Source organism: Tilletiopsis washingtonensis (genome assembly GCF_003144115.1).
Source record: "Tilletiopsis washingtonensis strain MCA 4186 unplaced genomic scaffold FA09scaffold_22, whole genome shotgun sequence".
In the NCBI taxonomy this organism is placed as follows: Eukaryota; Fungi; Basidiomycota; class Exobasidiomycetes; order Entylomatales; genus Tilletiopsis; species Tilletiopsis washingtonensis.
Window position 1 is genome coordinate 108923 of NW_020312019.1, and position 20467 is coordinate 129389.

A 20467-nucleotide genomic window follows, 5' to 3' on the forward strand; every position below is an offset into this window, starting at 1 on the left:
CTCCGCAGCACGGACGCCGCGTTTAGCATACGCACAGCCGCAGCGTGCCGGCGCCTCCGCATGGTCACCGGCGGGTGCAGGACAGCAGCGACCGCGCTGCCCAACCACTCGATGGCCGAGAGTGCACTTTGACTGCTGCGGTGCCGAGCAGCCTCTCGCAAGCTCGTAAAGTGCCCCCTGCGCTGCGAGAAGGCGCGACCGCGTGACGCGCCGCCGTGCTCCGCCCTCTCGCCGAGCTCCTCCGCGTCCGTTGGCCCCCTCTCCGCACTCGCGCGAGGCACGGACGCTACGCTGCAGCGCCCTCGCTAGCGTGCCTTAGCTGGGACCCTCAGAGGGGCAGGCGACAGCGCAGCACGGGCCCAGTGTCGCAGCAGATCTCCTGTCTTTGTGCGCCGCGTCCGGCAGGCGGCCGCTCTCACCCGCTCTCACCCCGCCTCTCACCCCGGCCGCTGCCACGTATAAAGCCCCCTGCTGCTGCAGCACCCCGCTCTGCGCCCAACCCCATCATCCTCCTACATCTGCCCTCCATCATGGGCCTCACTACGCAGTACGAAAAGGACCGCAAGGCCGCCTACAACGGCCCCACGTACGCCGGGCGCAGCGGCGTGGCGCTCAACCGGCTGCTCGGCATCGCCGCCGGCTCGGGCTTCCTGCTCTTCGGCTACGACCAGGGCGTCATGGGCGGCCTGCTCTCGCTGCCCGCCTTCGTCTCGCAGTTCCCCGAGATCGACACGACGAGCCGCGAGGCGCAGCTGCGCGGCGCCACGTCGTCCGAGTCGACGCTGCAGGGCCTCACCATCGGTCTGTACGAGATTGGCTGCCTGATCGGCGCGCTTTCTTGCCTCTGGCTCGGCGACATGCTCGGCCGCCGGAAGATCATCTGGATCGGCACTGTGAGTCGGAGAGAGGGTGCGCTGCGCCTCGGAGCTCACGCTGCGCGCAGGTTTGGATGGCCATCGGCGCGATTATCCAGACGGCCTCGTCCGGCCCCAACGCCATTGTTGTACTGATCATGGGCCGCATCATCGGCGGTGTCGGCAACGGTATGCACACGGTGAGTAGCTTGTCTGGGTCAGGGAGTGTTTTGCGCGCGACGCTGACACGCGCGCCGCGCGCGCGCCTAGGCTACCATCCCCATGTACGCGAGCGAGACGTCTCCGCCGCACAAGCGCGGCGCTCTCATCATGATCGAGGGTCTGCTTATCACGGGCGGCATCTTCATGGCCTACGTGCTCGACCTCGCCTTCTTCTTCCTCGACCCCAACGCCGAAGGCGGCAACTCGAACGCCAACCCGGCCACCGCCAGTGCCTCTTGGCGCGTGCCCATTGCCTTCCAGCTCGTGCTCTGCATTCCGACGCTGCTGGTCATTTGGATGCCCGAGAGCCCGCGTTGGCTCATGCTCAAGGGCAACGAGACCGAAGCGCGCAATGTCATCGCCGCGCTCGACGAGATCCCCGTCGACGACCCGGAGGTCGACCTCAAGATCAAGGAAATGCGCGAGTCGCTCGAGATCTCCAAGGACGTCGGCGTCAAGGACCTCTTCCGCCAGGGACCCGAGCGGAACTTCCACCGTTCGGCCCTTGGCGTTACGATTCAGATGTTCCAGCAGTCAGTCTCGCTCTCTTCTTCCTTTCCGAACCAAAACTGACAAGAAGGGGGGCAGAATCGGGGGTATAAACCTCATTACGTAGGTTCTCCTTCTGTCTTCGGCTTTCGCAGCTCACCTAACCCCCCTCTCTCGTCTAATCCGTCTCCAGGTACTACGCAGGTGAGTCGCTGGCGTCATGCATGCCTCCCGCGGTCCCTAACGCCCGTCTCCTTTCAGCCTTCATCTTCGAGAACAACATTGGCATGTCACCTCTCGTGTCGCGGGTGCGTCAAGATGCGAGCCTGCCTTCCGCCTTTCCTAACCCTTCCCTCCTTCTCCTTTCCCCAAAAGATTGTCGCGCTAGCGAATGGCTGCGAGGTGCGCTCTTTCCTCCCCTTCCTCTCTCTCTCCCTCACCGACACCCTCCGCAGTACTTCTTGGCCTCGTTCATTGCCGTCTTCATCATCGAGAAGTACGGCCGGCGCAACCTGATGCTGTACACCGCCGCAGCCATGTCGAGTGCGTATCTTCCGCCCTTCTCTTCGCATTCCCCCGCTGAATCTCCTCCCTTTGAAGTCTGCATGGCCCTCCTTACTGTCACCACTCATCCCAACGTGACGAGGCCCCGTCTCGCAGACCCCAACGACCCGCTGAGCGTGGAGGCGACGAACACTGCGCCGGGCTATGTGGCCGCTGTGTGGGTAGAGTCTCGAGACGTGCGCACCCCCAGCGTCCTTCGCTGACGTCCGAGACTCCACGCCACCAGTCTGCTCTTCCTCTTCAACACGTGAGTGCTCTGCCTCGTCCTGGCGCTCGCTGCATGCTGATATGGCGCTGCGTCAGCTTCTTCGCCATCGGATGGCTCGGCATGACGTGGCTGTACCCTGCCGAGATCACTCCTTTGCGGATTCGTGCTGCAGCCAACGGGTGTGCAACTATGAGCAACTGGGCAGTTCGTACGCTTTTCGAAGGAGCAGAGAGGTTGCACTGCTGACCGGAGCCTGCTCTGCAGTTCAACTTCCTTGGTGCGCGCGTTTTGGACCTTGGGACGCGTTCTGCCGTCGCTGACATGCCCTTTGCCGTGAAGTTGTGCTCATTACGCCGATCGGTACGCATCGTCGTGCGCACGGAAGCCCTCACTTCGCTCGCTTACGCACTGCCTCTTCCCCTTCGAACAGCCTTCGACTCGATCGGTGCGTCCACTGCGGCGACGTTTCAGACATGTTGCTGACCTTTTTTTGCCAGGCTCGTGGACTTACACCATCTTCGCGGCCACGAACGCCCTGATCTGCATCACCGTAAGCTGCAGTTCTAGATCTCCCAGTGCGCTGCGATGCTGACCGTGCCGTCTCGGGGACCCTCTCCACCCGTAGACGTACTTCATCTTCCCCGAAACGGCAGGCCGCAGTCTCGAGGAGGTACGTGCCGTCGCATGTGAAGAGAGATTGCTGCTGCTGACTCGTACTACCGCAGATGGACGCCATCTTCGCCAAGAGCAGCTACCTCAACCCGTACGACGTCGTCTGCAAGGAGCGCGAGACGCCGCGCCGCTACGACAAGGCCGGCCGCCCCATCGCTCTCGACGCCATCCTCGCCGAGGAGGGCAAGGAGGAGAAGCGCAGCGACACGGCGCACCACACGCGCGATGCCACCGACTCGCCCTAGAGCGCGTCTCGCGCATCTGTGTGCCGCTCCGCTGTGCTGCGCGCTCGTGCAAGCCTCGTCTGTACGACGCCGCTGCAGCCTCCGAGCCTCCCGTTCCTGCGTCTTTCTCGATACCTCCGTGCTGCCCCCATCCGTCCCGTTGCGCCCTGTCCCGCCTGCGATGCGCGCGTTACACTTCACGTCTAGACTCGGCTGCTTGTGTCTCAGCAAATACAGCTCGATGATGTCTCTGCCTGCGTGTCGGAGGCGCTGCGGACCTTCTGAGGATCCTGTCAGATGCCGCTGATCAGCCTCGTGGCCTCCGGGGACGCACCTGTTGCGTCGAAAAAGCCCTTGAGCAGGCCTCCGAGACTACGCTTCGCGCAGCGCGACTGCCGCAGCAGCCGCAGATCACTGCGCTTCTCGTCCCGAATCCTGCCGGAGCTGCAGCCGACGGGAGCACCTGAAGGCGAAGATCGCCCCTGGTGCTGCCTGCCGCAGTCGCGGCTCTGCTCTGGGGCGCCCGCGAAGAATGCGGAGGCGGCGGAACCGGCTCGGCTCCGCTGTGCGCCGGGCCGAGTGGAGCGCCTGGGCCGCTGCCACGCGCGCCGGTGAAGGCCGGAGCGGAGAGGTGCGCGGCGCGCGGCGTGGCGCTGCGCGAGGCCGTCATCTGCGCGAGACACTGCCCGCGTGCCTGCGCCGGGAAGGTGCCCGAGCAGGCTGGGCGGTGGCCGGCGTGCGCCTTCCACGGCGCCGGCGATGCGGCATCCGCCCCGGCGCCGGCGCACCCCCAAGATCGACGGCCGTGCCCGCCCCTCACCGTCCCACCACCACCACATCTCGCTGCAGCGCTCCATGCACGCCGCCGCCGCCGCCGGCCGCCTCACCCGCCCGACGCTGCTCTCCTCGCCGCTGCGCCTCGCTGCCCCCCGCGCCCCGCTCCAGCGCCGCACCATGCTCCTCAAGGCCGAGACGCTCGCTCAGGGCAAGGGCGCACTGCTCGGCGGCCAGGCGTCGCTGCCGGCGCTGCCCGTGCCGGCGCTGGAGCAGACGTTCAAGAAGTACCTGCGCAGCACGCAGCCGCACCTCGACGCCGCCGCCTTCAAGAAGACGGAGCAGGCCGTGCAGGCGGCCCTCGACGGCGGCGACGCGGCGCTCTTCAAGGAGCTGCAGGCGCGCCTCGAGGCACGCGCCAAGGACTCCGCCAGCGAGGGCAACTGGCTCGCCAGCTGGTGGAATGAGGCGGCATACATGGGCTACCGCGACCCCGTCGTGCCGTACGTTAGCTACTTCTACGCGCACGCCGACGACCGCAGCCGCCGCACCGGCACCAAGCGTGCCGCGAGCCAGCTCAAGGCGATGCTGCAGTTCCGCCGCCTGGTGGAGAGGTGAGTGTGCTGTGGTGCGCCGCACTGGCGCTGTGCTGACCCTCTCGCAGCGAGGAGCTCACGCCGGAAAAGACCAAGACGGGCCCGATGTGCAGCGCCTCGTACCCGTGGATGTTCAACTCGTGCCGCATCCCCGTCAAGGACATGGACCAGGCCACCAAGGCCGACCCGCGCAGCAACAACCACCTCGTGGTGGCGTACGGCGGGCGCTTCTACGAGTTTGACCTCGTGCACTCCGGCGAGGAGCTCAGCGCGCAGGAGATCGAGAGGTGAGTAGAGGGAGGCCGCATCTCTGCAGCACCGCTGACCCCGTACGCAGCCAGCTGGAGCGCATCGTCGCAAACGCCGGCGCGCCCGAGAGCAAGCCCGTCGGCGCGCTGACGTCGGACAACCGCGACAAGTGGGCTGCCGCGCGCGACGCTCTGCTGGCCGTCGGCAACGGCGGCGGCGAGAAGAACAAGGCGGCGCTGGCGCGCATCGAGAGCTCCGTCATTGTGCTGGCGCTCGACGCCGACTCGCCGACCACCATTGAGGAGGTGAGTCCCAGGCCCTCTTCCCGCGCACTACCGCCCAACATGCTCACACTCCTGCAGCGCTCGTGGGCCCTCTGGTGGGGCGACGGCAAGAACCGCTTCTACGACAAGCAGCAGCTCGTCGTCTCGGCCAACGGCAAGTCGGGCTACATGGGTGAGCACTCGACGATGGACGGCACGCCGACGCTGCGCATGAACGACTTTGTCCTGTCTGCGCTCGCCGCCAACAAAATCGACCTCGGCAGCGGCTCGCGCTCGCTGCCCACGCCCAAGGCCATCGAGTTTGCGCTCGACGCCAACGTCGAGGGCCGCATCGCCGACTCGATCAAGGCGTTCGAGGAGCTCAAGGCGAAGCACGACCTCGCCGTGCTCGACTTCCAGGGCTACGGCAAGGGCGCCATCAAGAAGTACAAGTGCAGCCCCGACGCGTGGGTGCAGATGGCGATCCAGCTGGCGTTCTACAAGATGTACGGCGCGCCGTGCGCCACGTACGAGTCGGCGCAGACGCGCAAGTTCAAGTTTGGCCGCACCGAGGTGATCCGCAGCTGCAGCGTCGAGAGCAAGGCGTTCTGCGAGGCGATGGAGAGCAGCTCGGCGTCCGACGAGGAGCGCTCGCAGGCATTCCAGGCGGCCGTCAAGCAGCACCTGGCCTACGCCAAGGACGCTGCCGACGCGCAGGGCGTTGACCGCCACCTGTTCGGCCTCAAGAAGCTGCTCAAGGACGGCGAGCAGCTGCCGGCGCTGTACCAGGACGAGGCGTTTGCCAAGTCGAGCCACTGGAAGCTCTCCACGAGCCAGATCTCGAGCGAGAGCTTCGCCGCGTGGGGCTACGGCGAGGTCGTGCCGGACGGCTTCGGCTGCGCGTACGCCGTGAGTGCAGAGCAGAGCACGCCCACCTTTGCGGAAGCTCACACGTTCGCCACAGATCAAGGAGAACTCGCTCACGTTCACGCTCACGTCGCTCAAGCTCGACGCCAGCCGCCTGCGCCACTACATCAACGAGAGCATCAACGAGCTGCGCGAGCTGCACGACCGCCTCGCTGCGGGCCAGAGCAAGCTGTAGAGCGGCGTGCGCCGCGGCACATGTACATAGTACTTCATCTTTGTCACGCAACTAAGTAAAGCACAGGACAGCGGCAGGAGTGACAGATACAATTACAGCAGAGAGACGGGGTCCACGCTCCGCCGCACGTCACGCTAGGACGCGGGCTTGGGTGCCTCCGCGCTGTCCGTGCTCAGCTCCACGACGGCGTCGAGGCCGGGCACGCTTGGCTCGCGAGTGCTGCGGCCCACCTCGTCGGCCACGCCGCCGCCCTCGTTTGTGCCCTCGGCAGCAGCCTGCACCGCCGCGGCGTTCACCTCGCCCTCTGTCTGTGGCTCAGCGGCGCCCGACGGCGGCGGCTGCAGCTCGGCAGCGACGTTGAGTGTCGGGCCGGGCGTCGAGGCAGCCGAGGCGCCTTGTGAGTCGTCCGGCAGTGGGCCGGCGTTCAGCTCGGCGCCCACGCCGCCGGCTGCCGACACGAGCGCCATCTCCTCGCGCACATGCTGCGGGATGGCGCTCGGCGCCGCACCGCTGGCCTGCTCCTGGGTCGCGCCGGCACGCGTCTCCTCGGCGACCGTGGCCGGCGTCACGATGCTCGAGGCGCCCTCGCCTGCTGCCGGCGTGTCCACGTCCATGGCCTGCGTCTCGTCGCCGCCCGCTGCTTCCCGCTGCGCCTCGGCCTCGCGCGCCTGTGCCTCGACGGCAGCCACCTCGCGCTCGGCGTCGGCGCCGCGCGGCTCGTCTGCCTCCTCGGGGAAAGTCACGTATTCGCCAGTGTTGCTCCACTTCAGCACGCGGTGCGGCGAGTCGGCGGCGTAGCTTGGCGGCGCGAGTTGCCGGCGCCAGATGCTGCGGTGCGGAGTGAGCAGGCACTCGACGCATAGAGGCAGGAGCGCGAGGCCACAGCCAGGCCCGAGTCACTGCTGGCAGCAGAGAACAGCACTGGAGCACCGCTGCCTCTTCGCACGGCACCGCTGCTGCTTCGCCAGACGTGACCGCCCTGCCTGCGCCTCGCTGCTGCCACGCAACATGCCTGGCACTCACGCGACGGGCTGCTTGGGCAGCCTCTTGGCCTCCAGCTCTGGGTTCGGCACGAAGCGGCCTCCGTAGCGCTGCGCCATGGCTGCGATGCGATGCAGGACGCGGCTCTGCAGACGCCGCGAGAATGCGAGGAGAGGCGAGGGCTGAGATTGGTAGAGGGTGTGGTCGGGAGTGAAGCTCGACGCGCCGTGAAGCGCGTGAGATCGACGCGAACCCGCGGCGAGAGAACGCGACCCCAGCCGCCTCCACTCGACTCGACGGCGCTTCGCAGCCTTCGCACGCTCCTCTCCGCACACCACCACCATGGCAGCCCACAGCGCCGTCTTTCCGGCGCCAGCATCATCGTCGGAAGACTTCGTCTCCTATCAGCTGGCCTCGACACCGCAGCCGCAGGCCGCACGCCCGCTCGCCGCCGCTTTTCGGCCAGCTGCGCTCGCGTCCGATGCCGCCCACTTCGGCTACCGCGAGGCACGCGCCCGCAGCGGCGATGCCAGGCTCGTGCCGGCGCTCGGCAACGATGCGGGGTGGGCTGCATATGCGGGAGCGCAGCAGGGAAGTGTATGGGCCGTGCAGGCGGGTCAGGTGAGCAGCGTGCTGTCCAAGTGGTCGGCTCGAGGCTGACGCTGCGGCACAGACGAGCGGAGCAGAGCCGATGCTCCTAGGCAGACTTGCGCCACCAGCTCGCCGGGAGCAAGGGCATACGACATTGCTCAGCACAGGCTCAGCATCTTGGCTTGCATGCAGCGGCAGCACGTCCATCTCGCTGCTGCACCTGCCGACCGCAGGCATCCCCACGCGCTCCTGGCGCGTCTCTCTTCCTGCGTCCTCAGACGAAGAGTCGACGGGCCCTCTGGCCATCGTGGCCCAAGCGCCGCTAGACGGCTCAAGCCACATCCAAGTCCTGGCGCGAAGAGCGAGGCGCGTGCCTGCGAGCGGTGCACTGCGAGCACGTACCGTCTTCGATGTGCTGCTGCTGCGTCTGCCCATGGACGGCAACACGCCAAAGTACAACGTCGAAGTCGTACCGGCATGGACCGTGCAGGCAGAAGAGCCGCCATACTGGGTGCATCTAGATCCTCGCGGCCAGCGGCATCTGCTCCTCGCCGAGTCGGGCGTCACACTGCCGCAGCCGTCTGAAGCCACGCCGACAGCCGGTTCCAGCGCCAGCGCACTGCCGGCCGCGCCCGCAGAGCGGCCACGCGAGTTCGAGGCACCCAGCAGACGCCGCCCGCCGCCGTATGTCTGGGCACAGACCTCAGACACGCTCACAATGGCATTCACGCTGCCGTCAGAGCTCGCGCTCAAGGCCGTGCGTGTGCACTTCTCGCGGCGAGGACTGTCCGCGACGCTGAGCCCATCAGCTCTGCCAGGCGAGGCACGCATCCAGGAGCTGCCAGACGGCCAGGACCCTGGACCAAGCGAGGAGCTCTCGCATGCGCAGTCAACAGTGAACGCATTGCAGGGCGGCAAGTACATGAACCGGCGGCTGTGGGGCGACATCGACGTCAACGGCAGCGTGTGGACCTTTGAGCGCGTCGCCTCGAGCAGCGGCGAGACGGGTCTGCTCTCGATCCACCTCGAAAAGGCACATGCTGGCACACGCTGGCCGCAGATCTTCGGCGTCAAGCCGGCGCCCGTCAGCATTGCCGATGGCCCGCCAGACGCGGAGCGCATGGATGCCGAAGAGGACGAGGACGAGGAAGTGCCCGAGACGATGGATCCTACGCAGCTGCTGGCACAGCTCGAGGGCCTCGAGAAGTACACGGAGCCGTCAAAGGAGGCCGATGCGCTCAGTGCTACCTGGGGCGGCGTGCCGGCGTCGGCGCCGCTCGGCACTGAGCGGACCAGCCTGCTGCAAGACGGCCTCGAGGACGAAGACGCCGACGTCGGCCGACCTGCGCGATTGACTGCCGTCATCGAGCAGGACGGCAAGGTCACGCTCAAGGAGCAGATCTCCAACGCCGACGACCGCGTGCTCGCTGTAGCGCTGCCTTCTGCGCTACCAAGCGAGGCGCTCGTCGTCAGAGCCGAGCTGGATGGCAACGTCTTCGACCCGCCCGCCGGCAGCTCCAGCGCATGGAAGCCATCGCTCGCGTTCCCAGCTCTGGCGTTCGTGCTGGCTTCCAAGCGTGACGCCCACCGCGTCTTCCTCGCGCTTTCGCCGAGGCGCGATGTCGGCCACGTCCTGGCCTTTGAGGGCGCGCCGAACGTCGGCAGTGGCGGTCCACCACCCGGCGCCGGCAACCTCTTCGTCTACGCCACTCCCGCTACACCGAGCGCGCCGCACGCGCAGAGCAAAGTCGTGCGGCTGGGCAGCGACAGCGCGACCGGCGGCAGCGGCGCCCTCGTCGGCGTCGCTGCCGTGGCGTGCGGCGAGCGGCGCACACTTATGTGTCTCTGCGAGCATCAGCTGCTGCTGCTCGACGACCTCCTCTGATCACCAATATGTGGAGCGAACGCGTCTGATTGCAAGCTAGCGCTTCTCCTGTGGATATCCCGAGCTGCCGTGTCCCTGCTGGTCGTGCCAGTCATACCCCGGCGGCGCCGCTGCTGATGAGCTGCCCTCGCCGTACCCGCCGCTGCTCTCCGCATAGTACGCCTGCTCCTCGCCGCCGTACGCATAGCCATCCTGCTCGGCGTCGTGGTAGGCAGAGCTCTGCTGCGCGTGGTGGCCGTACTGCTGCTGCTGCTGGTGCTGCGACGTCTGCTGGTTGTGCTGCGAGAGATGCCGCGCAAACGCCGAGTTGACGGCCGCGTTGTGCGCATCCTCGTGCGGCGACGTTGGCGAGCGCAGCTGCTCCTCGTCGCGCGAGCGTGCCGCGGCGCCGGCCTGCAGCACTGCCAGACCAAAGCCGTCGTCTGCCGTTGGCTGACGCCGTGACTCTGCGTCGCCGATCGGCACAGTAGGCAGTCGGCGCGAGCCGCCGCCAGGCGCAACCTGAGACGGAGCCCGCTGCGCGCCGCCTGCGGCGCCGTACGCGTCCATCGTCTGGCTGGGGCTCATGGCGTGTCCGTACGCGCTGCTCGGGTCCGCACCATGGCCGTACGCGCTGCCGCCCTGTACGCCATGGCCGTACGCCGAGCCGCCCTGGTTGGCGTAGCTGACCGTGCTGCCCGAGCGCTGCGGGACGGGCATGCCAAACGTGCCCTCTGTCGGGTGCCCGTAGGCCGAGGACTGCTGCTGGTGGTAGCCGCTGTCGGCCGTCGGCTGCCGCCGCGGCGAGTCGTACGCAGCGTAGCCGGCAGCTGCGCCAGCGCCAGCGCCGACAGCAGCCATGGTGGCCGGTGTGCCGAAGCCGCTGCCCGTGCCGTCGCGGTAGGGCTGCGGGCCGACGCCCGGCGTGTACACAGCATCGTGCGACACGGTTGAGGCTGCGCGGCCCGGAGCATGCGCACCGTAGCCCGCCATGCCCGACGATGGCTGACTGGGCCCTCGGCGATGTCCGGGCCCCACGCCAGCGGCATAGCTCGTCACCGGAGAGTTGTCGTACTGGCCCTGCTGGGGGTGCACAGCGTACGGGTCGTGGTGCGCCTCCTGGCCGTACGGCGCGTAGTTCTGCTGGCTGTGGTCGTAGTAGTCGTGGCGCAGCGGTGTCTGCTCCTCATTTCCCGGCAGGCGCTCGACGTGCTCCGTCTCGTAGACGGCAAATTTGGGCAGGTCGGCCTCGCCGCCGTTCTTGCGGCGTCGCTCGGCCTCGATAGCATCCATGCGCATGCGCTCGCCATACTGATCGCCGACGAAGCCGCCGTTGCCCGCAGGCTGGCCGTAGCTGTCCTTGAGCTTCTTCTCGCGACGGCCACCGCCGCCGCCGCAGCACGAGCCGCAGGAGAAGGCGCACGTCGAGACGAAGAGCAGCACGGCCGCTGCGAGCGTGAGCCACACTGCAGATGCGCAGAATTAGCCCTGTCATACGCAGGCCGCTGTGGATGTACTCACGCGCTGCTCCGAGCGTCGCAGTGCCGCCCTCGCTCTCGATGCGCTTCTTTGCGATGATGAAGAGCGCGCAGTCCAGGCCGAATGCCAGAATCGCCAGCGAGCTGGCCAGGCCGGCCATGACGCCCGTGCAGCAGGCGCGGCCGTTTGTGCAGTGGCTGATCAGGCCCATGATGAGCACAGCGACGGCTGCGCCGAGCGCCACGGGGTGCAGCACCAGCGTGTACGTCAGGCCCTTGATGATCGTGTTGGACCAGTTGGCCGGCACGAGGTTCGGCACGCCGAGCAGCGTCGAGGCGCCGTCTGGAGCGCCAGGCGTCAGCAGCCGGAGAGCTGGCCCTCTGCGCACTTCACTCACCCAGGTCATAGCCGAGCGTCACCGGCGAGCAGGTGCCGCCGGCGCAGTAGCCCAGGCAGCCCAGGCGCACGACGCGGTTCGAGTTAGCGGCGCTGGCTTGCAGGAAGCTGAAGTTCTTGATGATGGGCGTCGAGATGGTGGCTAGCAGCAGGCAGACAGACGCCGCCAGCACCAGCACCGTGCCGGGAGTCGCAGCGCGCATCGCGACAGAGAGCGAGAGACAGCAGAGAGCCTAGGATGCCGAGCTGACCCCGCAAATGCGCGGCGCAGGACTCGGGACGCGCAGAGGGCGCGTGCGAATGCGGGGTGCGCGGGACGGCGCAGACGCGCAGGTGGCGCGCAATAGGCGCAGCGAGAAAAGATGGGAGCGGCGAGCCTGCAGCAGCGAGTCGAGGAGGCGGGATGTGGACGAGGAGATGGTGAGCGGGAAGCAGGCCAGGGGAGAGGGCAGCCGGCCGCTGGATGTTGGCGCGGGGCGTGAGCGGTCGCGGCGGCGTGGCGGCGGCACCGCTCGGCGCCTTGGCTGCAGGCGTGCCGCTTGTCCTGCCGCGGCCCGCCTCCTCTCGGCGCACGCTCGCCCGGCACAGGAGCTGTCGCCGGCTCCGCCTGCACCGCTCCTGAGCAGCGTTGCCCCGCGTCATCAAGCCTGGCGCCCTCGCCGCCTCACAGCCACAAGCCCACGAGGCCATGCAGGCACCGCAGCAGGAGGCGTGGCGGTGCCGCACTGATCCGCCCGCAACCGAGCAAAGGGCAGCAAATGGAAAAGGAAGCGGCCGCAGCCGGCGCCGGCGCCGTCGAAGAGTGCATCTGCACCCTGCAGCTGGCTGCGGATCTCCGGCAAACAGCCATGCTGCGCCCGGAGCACAAGCAACGTATCGCTGGGCTTGGAGCAGCGCGGAGGACATGCGGACGAGTGCGAGCGCGAGGCTGTGTTGCAGAGCATCACGCGCGTGCCCCTCGGCGTCGACGCGCCCCTCTCTCTGCACGCTTGGGCAAAGCAATGGCATTTCGGACGATGATATGTGAGGCAAATGCAGGTGAAGGGGGACACGTCGGCGTGTGTGATTAGGACGGACGGCCTGGCAGTCCACGGCAAATGCAGCGCGGAAGCATGAGAGCGGGCGGCGGCAGATGCAGACACGGCGATGATGTGCGAGGAGGGGAGCCGGAGAGGGGATGCAGGGATGGGGAGGCCGCTCAGAAGCCAAACAGACTGCGCGGGCGGCCCTCGGGTGGCCCGTTGCTCGGCAGCGCGCCGGACACGTCGATGTACTCGGGTATCTTGCGCTCGTCGTCGTCCTGCTGCGGCGCCAAGTCCGGCTTGGGCGGCGGGCAGCGCACGACGCCAATCGTGCCGGCGGCGTCGGGGCTGGCGTACGCCAGCACGTGGTTGTGCGGGTGGAACGTCAGCGCACCGAACGCCGGCGTGAAGGCAGAGGGTGCACGTGCGATGCCCGACGAGATCGACGGCCCGCCGACCCCCGGGAGCGACGAGGTGCCCGCGCCAAAGTTGCGCACCAGCGGCGAGGAGCGCATGTTGGGCGCCAGCGAGTCGAGGTGCGACAGGATGATCTGGTGCGGTGCGATGCCGGAGCGCGTCGAGCGCGGATGCGAGGCACTGGGGGCGAGGGTCAGCAGACGAGAGAGGCATCAAGCAGACCCCACTTACGCAGCAAACACCTGGGCCCGCTCGTGCACGGCGACGCACGACAGCTTGCCGCCGAGCGCGCCCGAGATGTTGGCGCGCGAGATCGACGAGCGCCCGCGGATGTCCCATAGCCGCACCTCGCCGTCGACGCTGCGAGAAGAAGGGCATCAGTGGCGAGGCCTTCGGACATATGCGATCGTTGCTCACCTGGCCGAGAGCAGCTCGCGATTGCCGCGCCGCTGCAGGTGCACGTTCTGCACCCACGTCGAGTGCTCCGTCCACAGGCGCACCAGGCTCGCCTCGGGCGGATTGCGGCGGTCGTACACGCCCACGGTGCCGTCCGAGAAGCCGGCGACAAAGATGTGGCCCACGTCGTACTCGGACGTCAGGCTGGTGACGCTGCTCCCCTGATGCGTCGGAATGTCGCACACGCACAGCTCGCGGTGCGCATCCCACACGCGCACCACGCCGCTGTCGCCCGCAGCCAGCAGGTGCCCGGTGACCTGCTGCCAGTCGACGATCAGGCCGGCCGGACGCTTCGTGCGTGCCAGGTCTGGCAGCGCACGGAACGTGCTGACGAGCTTGGGGCCAGAGCCAGCCACGTGCGTAGGGCTCTCGTCGTAGTTGCTGTACAGGCGCACGTCACCCTCAGCCGAGCCGATGAGCAGCAGCGCGTCGACGTCCTCATTGACGAAAGCGGCGGAAGTCACGTTCGTCTTCTCGGGGTTGCCGTTGCGGAAGCGCGAGAGCAGCCGCTGCCGCTCCCAGTCCCACACGCTGATCGTGTCCTGCTCGCTCGCGGTGACGAGGTGCGACTCGAATTGGTGCATGAGCATCAGGTACGGCGGAGCGCCATTCTTGATCGTGCCGATGTTGTCCGTCCACGGCGTCGAGCCCGCATGGTCGGTGTGCGCCTGCGACTCGCTCACGAGGCGCTCGTTGCGCTGCCGCTTCCACGTCTGCACGTTGTACTTGACGCTGCCCGGCTCCTCGGCCTCGGCCGACTTCATCTGCGGCTCCGTGTAGTACTCGGCGCACCACGAGAAGAGGCGGCTCTTCAGCGGCAGGACCTCGCGCAGACCGACGTTGCCGCCTGGGCTGCTCGCTGCGCTCGAAACAGAAGAGTGGTTGCCGTCGCGCGTCGACGTGCGGGTCATCGACGGGCTTGCCATCGGCGTGTTGCCGGCAGATGAGGCCGCTAGTCCGGCGGCCCCCGGAGGCACGCCAGCAGCGGCAAGCTCGGCGCCCAATGCGGCCCGGTCTTTGAAGCGCTGCAGATCAGCAGCGACGAGGTTCGCCAGCGCCGCAACAGCCTTGGCGTCGTCCTTCTCAGGCGCGCCGGTCATCTGTGGCGGCGCGAGGGCTGCGCTGCTCGGCGTGGGATGGCGCTCTGCCAGCGGCGAACTGATCGTGCCACCAGGCGTGGTGCTGCCGCTCGTGTTGCCGCGGCGCGCCTGCATGCGCGCGATCGCGGCAAGACTCTCGGCGCTGGACGAGCGGTGCGCTGCTGCGACGAGCGCTGCGGTCGAGCTCGAGGTCGGCAGCGTCGCGCTGGGGCTGCGCGGTGTCTCTGGCGTCGTCGGCGTCGTCGAGCGGCGCGCGTGAGCGTACGGCGAGACGTACTGCGCCAGGTTGAACGAGGGCGCAGGCACGCGCGCGGCAAGCGCAGGCGTGGCGCTGCCGGAGTGCTGCGCCGAGCCGGCGGCGCTGCCGGGGCTGCGAATTCCACTGTCTTCGTCTGGCGAGCCCACGGGCGAAGACGGCCGCGAGTAGCCCAGCGTGGCGATCGCCTTGACTGTCTGCGCCAGACTGGGGGCCCTCCGGGCCGCTGGCCGACCAGGGCTGCGCAGACTGCTGTAGCCGTTGCTGTTCAGCGTGGTGGCAGCCGTCGACGAGGCGCCAAACGTGAACGCATGGCCTGCAATGTCCTGCGACGCCCGGCGCGGCGTGTACGAGAAGTAGCCCTCGGCGCCGAGGTTCGTCGCCTTGGGCGTGACGAGACGATGCGTGGCGTCGCCGGCGCCGGCGCCGAAGCGCAGCGTCGTGTTCTCGGCGATGCGGCCCACGCCGCTCTCCCGCATGAGCGCCACGATGTAGTCGAGGATCGTGCACGTCAGGCTGGCGACCTCCGGGTACGCGTCTGCGCTGAGATCGAGCAGCGCCGTGAAGATGGTCGAGCAGGCGGCGATGTTCGCCTCGTCGGCCTCCTCCAGCTTGTACTCGGCGGGCAGGCGCTCGATGATGCGCCGGATGACCGCATCGTCCTCGTCCTGCTCTTCTTGCGCGTCGTAGCTCTGCGTCGTTCGCGAGCCGGTCGACCGCGTGCGTGCCCTCCGGGAATGCCGCCGGTCCTCGCGCTCGTAGTACAGGTAGGCTGCCACCACGAAGAAGCCCTGGTACTCGCGAATGAGCGGGCTGAGAGCCACGACGAGCTCCTTGCGGACCATCGGGCTGCAATCGCCGCGCGTCACCAGCATGGTGACGGCGATGTTGACCTCGAGCGACCGCTGATCCGCCGGCGACAGGCCGGTGGCAGTGCCCGTGCCGAGGCATCGCGCCCGCTGCCCGCCAGTGTGCTTGGCCGCCGGCGAGGTCGTCAGCGGGTCGAGCGGGTCGAAGCTCGAGCCGCTGGCGCCCAGCAGGGTGCCGAGGGCATACAGCACTGCCGCGCGCACCTCGGGCGAGGCGTCGGCGAGCATCATGCACAGCTTGCCCTGCGCATCCTTCGACAGGCCGCGCGCCTTGCCGGCCGCGCTCTCGTCCCAGAGCTGCGCCAGGCACAGCGCGCTCCACTGCCGCAGCAGGAAGTCTTCGTCCTCCAGGTGCTCGAGGCACGAGTCCATCGCGTCCGTCTCCAGCGCGGCTGCCTGCCCTGCCGGAAAGTCCTGGCAGAAGATGGCGAGGATGAAGGCACACATGGCGCGGTGCTCCGACACGTTGGGGATGGGCAGCGCGTTGCCGTTGCCCGCAACGCCTGCCGCAGCCGCGTTGGCAGAAGTCGAAGGCGAGAAGGGGCTAAGTACGCCGGCAAAGTAGACGAAGCCCGAGTCGCGCAGCAGGTCGTTCTGGCAGCTGCGGTCGACGGCCAGTATCCGCGCCCAGATGTAGATCAGCACCGGCTTGAGGTCGGCCGCGGGCGACTGCAGCAGCTTGAGCACGTAGGGAAAAATGCCGATGCTGAGCGCCAGATTGACGGCCCATGGCCCGAGGTCGAGGAACTGTGAGAGGAGGATCAAGGCCCGCAGCCGGTGCACCTGCGAAAGCAGCACCTGCAGGACGATCGGCAGCTGATCTGGCGGATCCCGCTGTGGCCGCGCTGTCGCCTCATCCTCCTCATCCACCGTGCCCGCAGCAGATGATGCACTGGACCCGGCGTGTGGGATGCCCGTGACGCCGTGCCGAATCGCGAGCGACGTGGCGTCGACGCGCCTCCGCCGTCCCTTGCGGCTGACGCCGCCTTGCGACAGCCACACCTCAAATGCCTTCAGCTGCTCGCTGAAGAACGACGAGTGCCGGTACTCAAAGGCGGCGAGGTGCGGCGGCACGGGCGGGCCGCCGTTCGCCGCGTCGGCCTGCGCCTTCTCCTTCTCCAGCAGCGTCGGCAGTTGCGCCAAACACTGGTCGACGGCCAGGTCCCAGCTGTCCCACAGCGGGTGGTTGTGCGTCGGCGGCAGCTTCGGGTGGCTCATCGGCGTGCAGTGGTAGAAGCGCATGATGCGCTCGGCCAGCAGGAAGTTGCGCAGCAGCGCCGCGACCATGAGGTCGTCGCGGAACAGGCGCCGGAAGATGGCGCGCGGCAGCACCGTCCACGCAATCGTGTCGGTGATGGCCGTGAAGATCCAGTTCAGCTCGCCGAGTGGCGTGCGGCGGTCCTGCAGCCGCCCGGGGATGTTCATCACCATGTCGACGTTGAGGCGCGAGGGCAGCGGGTTCTGCAGCACGAACCAGCGCAGGCTGATCTCGATCGGCGAGGTCAGGCAGCACGTGAAGAGGTCCGCCGGCAGGTCGGGGTTCATCGGCAGCACCTCGTCCGGCGCACACGCCGCGAGATGGATGCTCTCGCGCAGCGGAAAGTGCTGCGCAGATGCGCCCGGCTGCGGCTGCGGCTGCGACGAGCCGCCGCCATTGGCGCGCTCCTCCTCGGCGCGCCGCTCGGCGAGGCGCTTGAAGTTCACCACGACATTGCCGGCCGAGCTGGCGTCCCAGACGAAGATGCACGGGCTGCCGAGCCAGTTCTGCAGGTCGAAGAGCGTGACGGGAATGTACTGCGTGTACGCCTTGTTGAACACCCAAATCTCGCCGCCGGGCGTCGGCTTGGGCACGCCAAAGCCGTTGTAGTAGAAGAGCACACGCTCGTCCTTGGCCGTGCGCCGCAGGCTGGTGCAGAAGCGCTTCGTCTCCTCGACGATCGGGTCGAGGTACTGCTTGTAGCGCGTCTTCATGCTCAGCGTCTCGAATTGCGCCTGCAGGTTCTTGCCGATCGCCGGCAGCGCCTTGGACACCTCCAGCGACGACGGGTCCATCCAGCAGAGCAGCTTCGAGCACGGGTTCGTCTTCGACACGTCTGGCGGGTCGACGCCGATATTCAGGCACATCACCAGCGCCGCCGTGACGGTGCGCAGGCGCTCGCGCATGCGCCAGTCGGGCGCATCTGCCGGGTTGCGCTGCCGCGGATTGCCGCCGGTCCCATGCCGCTTATGGTTCCAATGCGTCATGTATGGGGTCTGCGGCGCGGACGTCAGCGACCGCAGGCGCTCCAACTGCGCTGCCAGCATCGTGCCATGGTGGCAAGCACATTGCCCGACAGCAGCACTCCGCCAGCCAAGGCAGCGGCTCTCGAGCCGGCGCACTCACCTCGAGGATCAGCCAGTCGTCCATCTCGGGCTGCAGCACCGCGCCGTGCCGCCGGCCGCTGGTGGTGCTGAAGATGTCGTCGTCGTCATCCTCCTCCTCCGTGTCCAAGCTCTCGTCGCCCGTCTGCGTGTCTGCCTCGTCGATGCCCTCGCTCGAGAGCATGTCGACGCGGCGCAGCGCTGCCGCCAGGTCCGAGTCGGTCGAGGGGAAGGCGAGGTGGTGTGTGGAGGGCGCCAGCGACGCGGCCGAGACGGACGCGCTGATGCCCGAGATGCCTGAGATCGACGTCGAGGGGCGCACCGCCGCGGGCCGGAAGAGGGGCGCGCCGCCGGACATGGCGTGCTCGGCAGGCGAGACGCGGGCCAGCGGTCGGCTCAGGAGGTGGTGCAGACGTGCGGCGCCTCAGGCTCGCGGCACGCGGACAGGCGCGGCGTGCGCGGGCGGTGGGAGGGCGAGCGCCAGGGCCGTGCAAGCCAGACGCGGCGCCTGGCTGGAGAAGAGGCGCTGCACGGCTGGAGCAGGCGTCGGCCGGAGTGGGGAGTGGAGAGGAAGATGTGCAGCGTGGCTCGTCCGTCCAGTCGCGCATCGACGGCTCCGGCGGCGCGCGCCAGCTCCACGCGGCGCGGCGCGGCGCGGCGTGGGGCAGATCTCGGGCCGCGCGAGACGCCAGCGACAGCCGACAGCGACAGGAGCAGCGACTTCGGCTCGCGGCGTGCCCTTCTGCCCGTGGAAGTCAGCAGCGGCTCTCACGCGAGACAAATGCTGCTCAGCCCACGGTCACCCCTCTGATTTGCCGGGCGCAGACAGGCACAGATGAGCGCCTAGAGGATCGGCAGAGCGAGGGCTGCTGGCCGGCGAGGGCGACCAAGCCAGAGCCAACCCGCGGCTGCGCTAAGGGCAGGGTGCAGCGCCCGCGCACGTGACGCAGCGCCGCCTTTGGCTTGCTCAGCTGCGCTTCTCGCCGAGCCGCGGCCTCGCGTTCTTCCTGTGCGCGCCGCACGGCTCACTTCTTGCTCTGTCCCTCCTCCTCACCTCGTCACCCGCTCGTCTTTGCTCCATTGCTGCGGCTGCAGGCAGTGCGGCACCTCGACCCCTCGCAGCGCCGCGCCCGCCACTCCTGCCCGTCCTCGTCCTGCGCGCACATGGCACCTTCCGCCCGACAATAGCTGCACCTCCTCCGCCGCTCCCGGCCCGCTGCGTCCAGGCGGCAGCCGCTGCCAGCAGGGCCGGCCCCGATGGCCGGTGCGGCAGCAGGCTCCGCTGCTGCTGCCGCCGCCGTCGTCTCCTTGTCGCTTGCGGCGAGCAGAGCCGTGCCACGGGCTGCCGCAGCTGCCAGCAGCAGCAGCAGCGGCGGGCGACGAAGAACCGTGCAGAGCACGCAAACGCTCCGTCGCTCTGCGTCCGACCTTCCCTCTCTTCCACCTCTCTTTCTCTGCCCTGCTCTCTCGGCGCCGGCGCCGTCGCTGCGCAAGCCGTCGGGCGCCCGTCGCCGCTTTCTCTCCTCCCTGGTTCCTTCGCAGGCAGTCGCATCGTCCAGCTCGCCACGGACGTCGGACAACGAGCTCGACACATTCGAGCGCAGTCTTCAAGCGCAACGCAACACTCTGCGTCCCGATGCTCCCAGCTTCAACGCCCTCTCGCCCGCCTCGCCGCAACTGCAGGCTGCGCGCTCCCGCCGGCTTGCTCGGCCGGCTCCTCCACTCGACCTGCAAGGCAGCCCTTGGCTCGACGCGAGGCTATGGCTCTTGCTCAGCGAGGGCGGGCCGCCGAGAGATGCTGAGCTGAGCAAGCGATGGGATGCGGAAGACGCTGAGTCGCTCGCGAACAGTAGAGCCGGCGCCGAGTTACAAGCGATCTTCGAAGCTGCCCAGTCGGTAGAGAAGCGCCTCGACGAAGCGCAGGCTCGAGCTCCGCAGAGTCCGCTGTCGCCCGCGCAGAAAGCACAGGTGCTAGACGCTGCACATGCGGAGTTGGCAGCGTGCTGGTGGGAGCTCGGGCGTCTGCTGCGAGGCGAAGCGTCCTGGGACACCGCGGAATCGCCGCCACCGCTGCCGCTAGACGATCACCGCGCCGCGTCGCGGTGTCTAGGAGCGATCCTTCGAGCCGGGTACGTGCTGGGCCCTTCGAGCAGTGCCGACGGTGCGCCTGGGACTGTCGCTGCGACACTTGAACGCCTCGAGAAGTTTGCTGCGCGCCCTGGATTCGCGCCCGCTGCCCGGCACGTCCACTCTCTGGTCTCGCGAGCGGCGAGTGTCGGCGACATGAAAGCGGTGCTCTCCACAGTCAACGCTATCGGGAGCTTGCACAAAGGCAGGCTCGATGACTGGCTGCTGCTGTGGAAGACGAGAGCACAGTCGGCACTCGGAACGGAGGGGCGTCGGCACCTCAAGAGCTACTGGCTGCAGCGCGTGACGCGACAGCGGCGCACGGTCGACG

The 20467-nt window shown here is 68.2% G+C and overlaps 6 protein-coding genes across 6 annotated transcripts; 3 read left to right on the forward strand and 3 right to left on the reverse strand.

Moving 5' to 3' along the window:
• Positions 1-229: 229 nt before the first annotated feature.
• FA09DRAFT_322462 (sugar transporter STL1) lies at positions 230-3447 on the forward strand. The gene is made up of 17 exons (XM_025741052.1): positions 230-893; positions 944-1054; positions 1125-1609; positions 1665-1688; positions 1759-1769; positions 1827-1873; positions 1941-1967; positions 2021-2108; positions 2166-2286; positions 2356-2376; positions 2433-2541; positions 2602-2614; positions 2677-2697; positions 2768-2782; positions 2835-2887; positions 2963-3007; positions 3063-3447. Exons 1-17 carry the CDS (start codon positions 531-533, stop codon positions 3252-3254), a joined length of 1746 nt encoding a protein of 581 aa, XP_025595709.1. The 5' UTR covers positions 230-530; the 3' UTR covers positions 3255-3447.
• A 740-nt stretch (positions 3448-4187) lies between these two features.
• FA09DRAFT_301480 (putative carnitine O-acetyltransferase mitochondrial precursor) lies at positions 4188-6217 on the forward strand (the record flags this gene model as incomplete). Its single annotated transcript, XM_025740368.1, has 5 exons — positions 4188-4621; positions 4672-4890; positions 4941-5157; positions 5215-6024; positions 6080-6217. 5 exons carry the CDS (start codon positions 4188-4190, stop codon positions 6215-6217), a joined length of 1818 nt encoding a protein of 605 aa, XP_025595710.1.
• A 31-nt stretch (positions 6218-6248) lies between these two features.
• FA09DRAFT_362806 (hypothetical protein) lies at positions 6249-7317 on the reverse strand (the record flags this gene model as incomplete). The annotated part of the gene is made up of 2 exons (XM_025745516.1): positions 6249-7045; positions 7241-7317. 2 exons carry the CDS (start codon positions 7315-7317, stop codon positions 6352-6354), a joined length of 771 nt encoding a protein of 256 aa, XP_025595711.1. The 3' UTR covers positions 6249-6351.
• A 223-nt stretch (positions 7318-7540) lies between these two features.
• FA09DRAFT_362807 (hypothetical protein) lies at positions 7541-9674 on the forward strand (the record flags this gene model as incomplete). The annotated part of the gene is made up of 2 exons (XM_025745517.1): positions 7541-7761; positions 7982-9674. 2 exons carry the CDS (start codon positions 7541-7543, stop codon positions 9672-9674), a joined length of 1914 nt encoding a protein of 637 aa, XP_025595712.1.
• A 36-nt stretch (positions 9675-9710) lies between these two features.
• FA09DRAFT_341080 (pali-domain-containing protein) lies at positions 9711-11731 on the reverse strand (the record flags this gene model as incomplete). Its single annotated transcript, XM_025744396.1, has 3 exons — positions 9711-11119; positions 11175-11474; positions 11530-11731. The coding sequence occupies 3 exons, from the start codon at positions 11729-11731 to the stop codon at positions 9711-9713; spliced, it is 1911 nt and encodes a 636-aa protein (XP_025595713.1).
• A 788-nt stretch (positions 11732-12519) lies between these two features.
• On the reverse strand, positions 12520-18570 carry FA09DRAFT_332085 (hypothetical protein). Its single transcript, XM_025743306.1, has 4 exons — positions 18032-18570; positions 13385-17901; positions 13199-13327; positions 12520-13147 (listed from the first exon to the last, which is right to left on the reverse strand). The coding sequence occupies exons 1-4, from the start codon at positions 18365-18367 to the stop codon at positions 12727-12729; spliced, it is 5403 nt and encodes a 1800-aa protein (XP_025595714.1). The 5' UTR covers positions 18368-18570; the 3' UTR covers positions 12520-12726.
• Positions 18571-20467: the final 1897 nt, after the last annotated feature.

Excerpts from the sequence above, each read along its gene's own strand:
- FA09DRAFT_322462 (XM_025741052.1), top strand. The coding sequence starts at position 531 with ATGGGCCTCACTACGCAGTACGAAAAGGACCGCAAGGCCGCCTACAAC. Across the intron at positions 1,968-2,020 it reads CGCTAGCGAATGGCTGCGAG|TACTTCTTGGCCTCGTTCAT; the intron begins GTGCGCTCTTTC and ends CACCCTCCGCAG. Across the intron at positions 2,377-2,432 it reads CTGCTCTTCCTCTTCAACAC|CTTCTTCGCCATCGGATGGC; the intron begins GTGAGTGCTCTG and ends GCGCTGCGTCAG.
- FA09DRAFT_332085 (XM_025743306.1), bottom strand. The coding sequence starts at position 18,367 with ATGTCCGGCGGCGCGCCCCTCTTCCGGCCCGCGGCGGTGCGCCCCTCG. Across the intron at positions 17,902-18,031 it reads ACGACTGGCTGATCCTCGAG|ACCCCATACATGACGCATTG; the intron begins GTGAGTGCGCCG and ends TCCGCGCCGCAG. Across the intron at positions 13,328-13,384 it reads CGCGAGCTGCTCTCGGCCAG|CGTCGACGGCGAGGTGCGGC; the intron begins GTGAGCAACGAT and ends TTCTTCTCGCAG.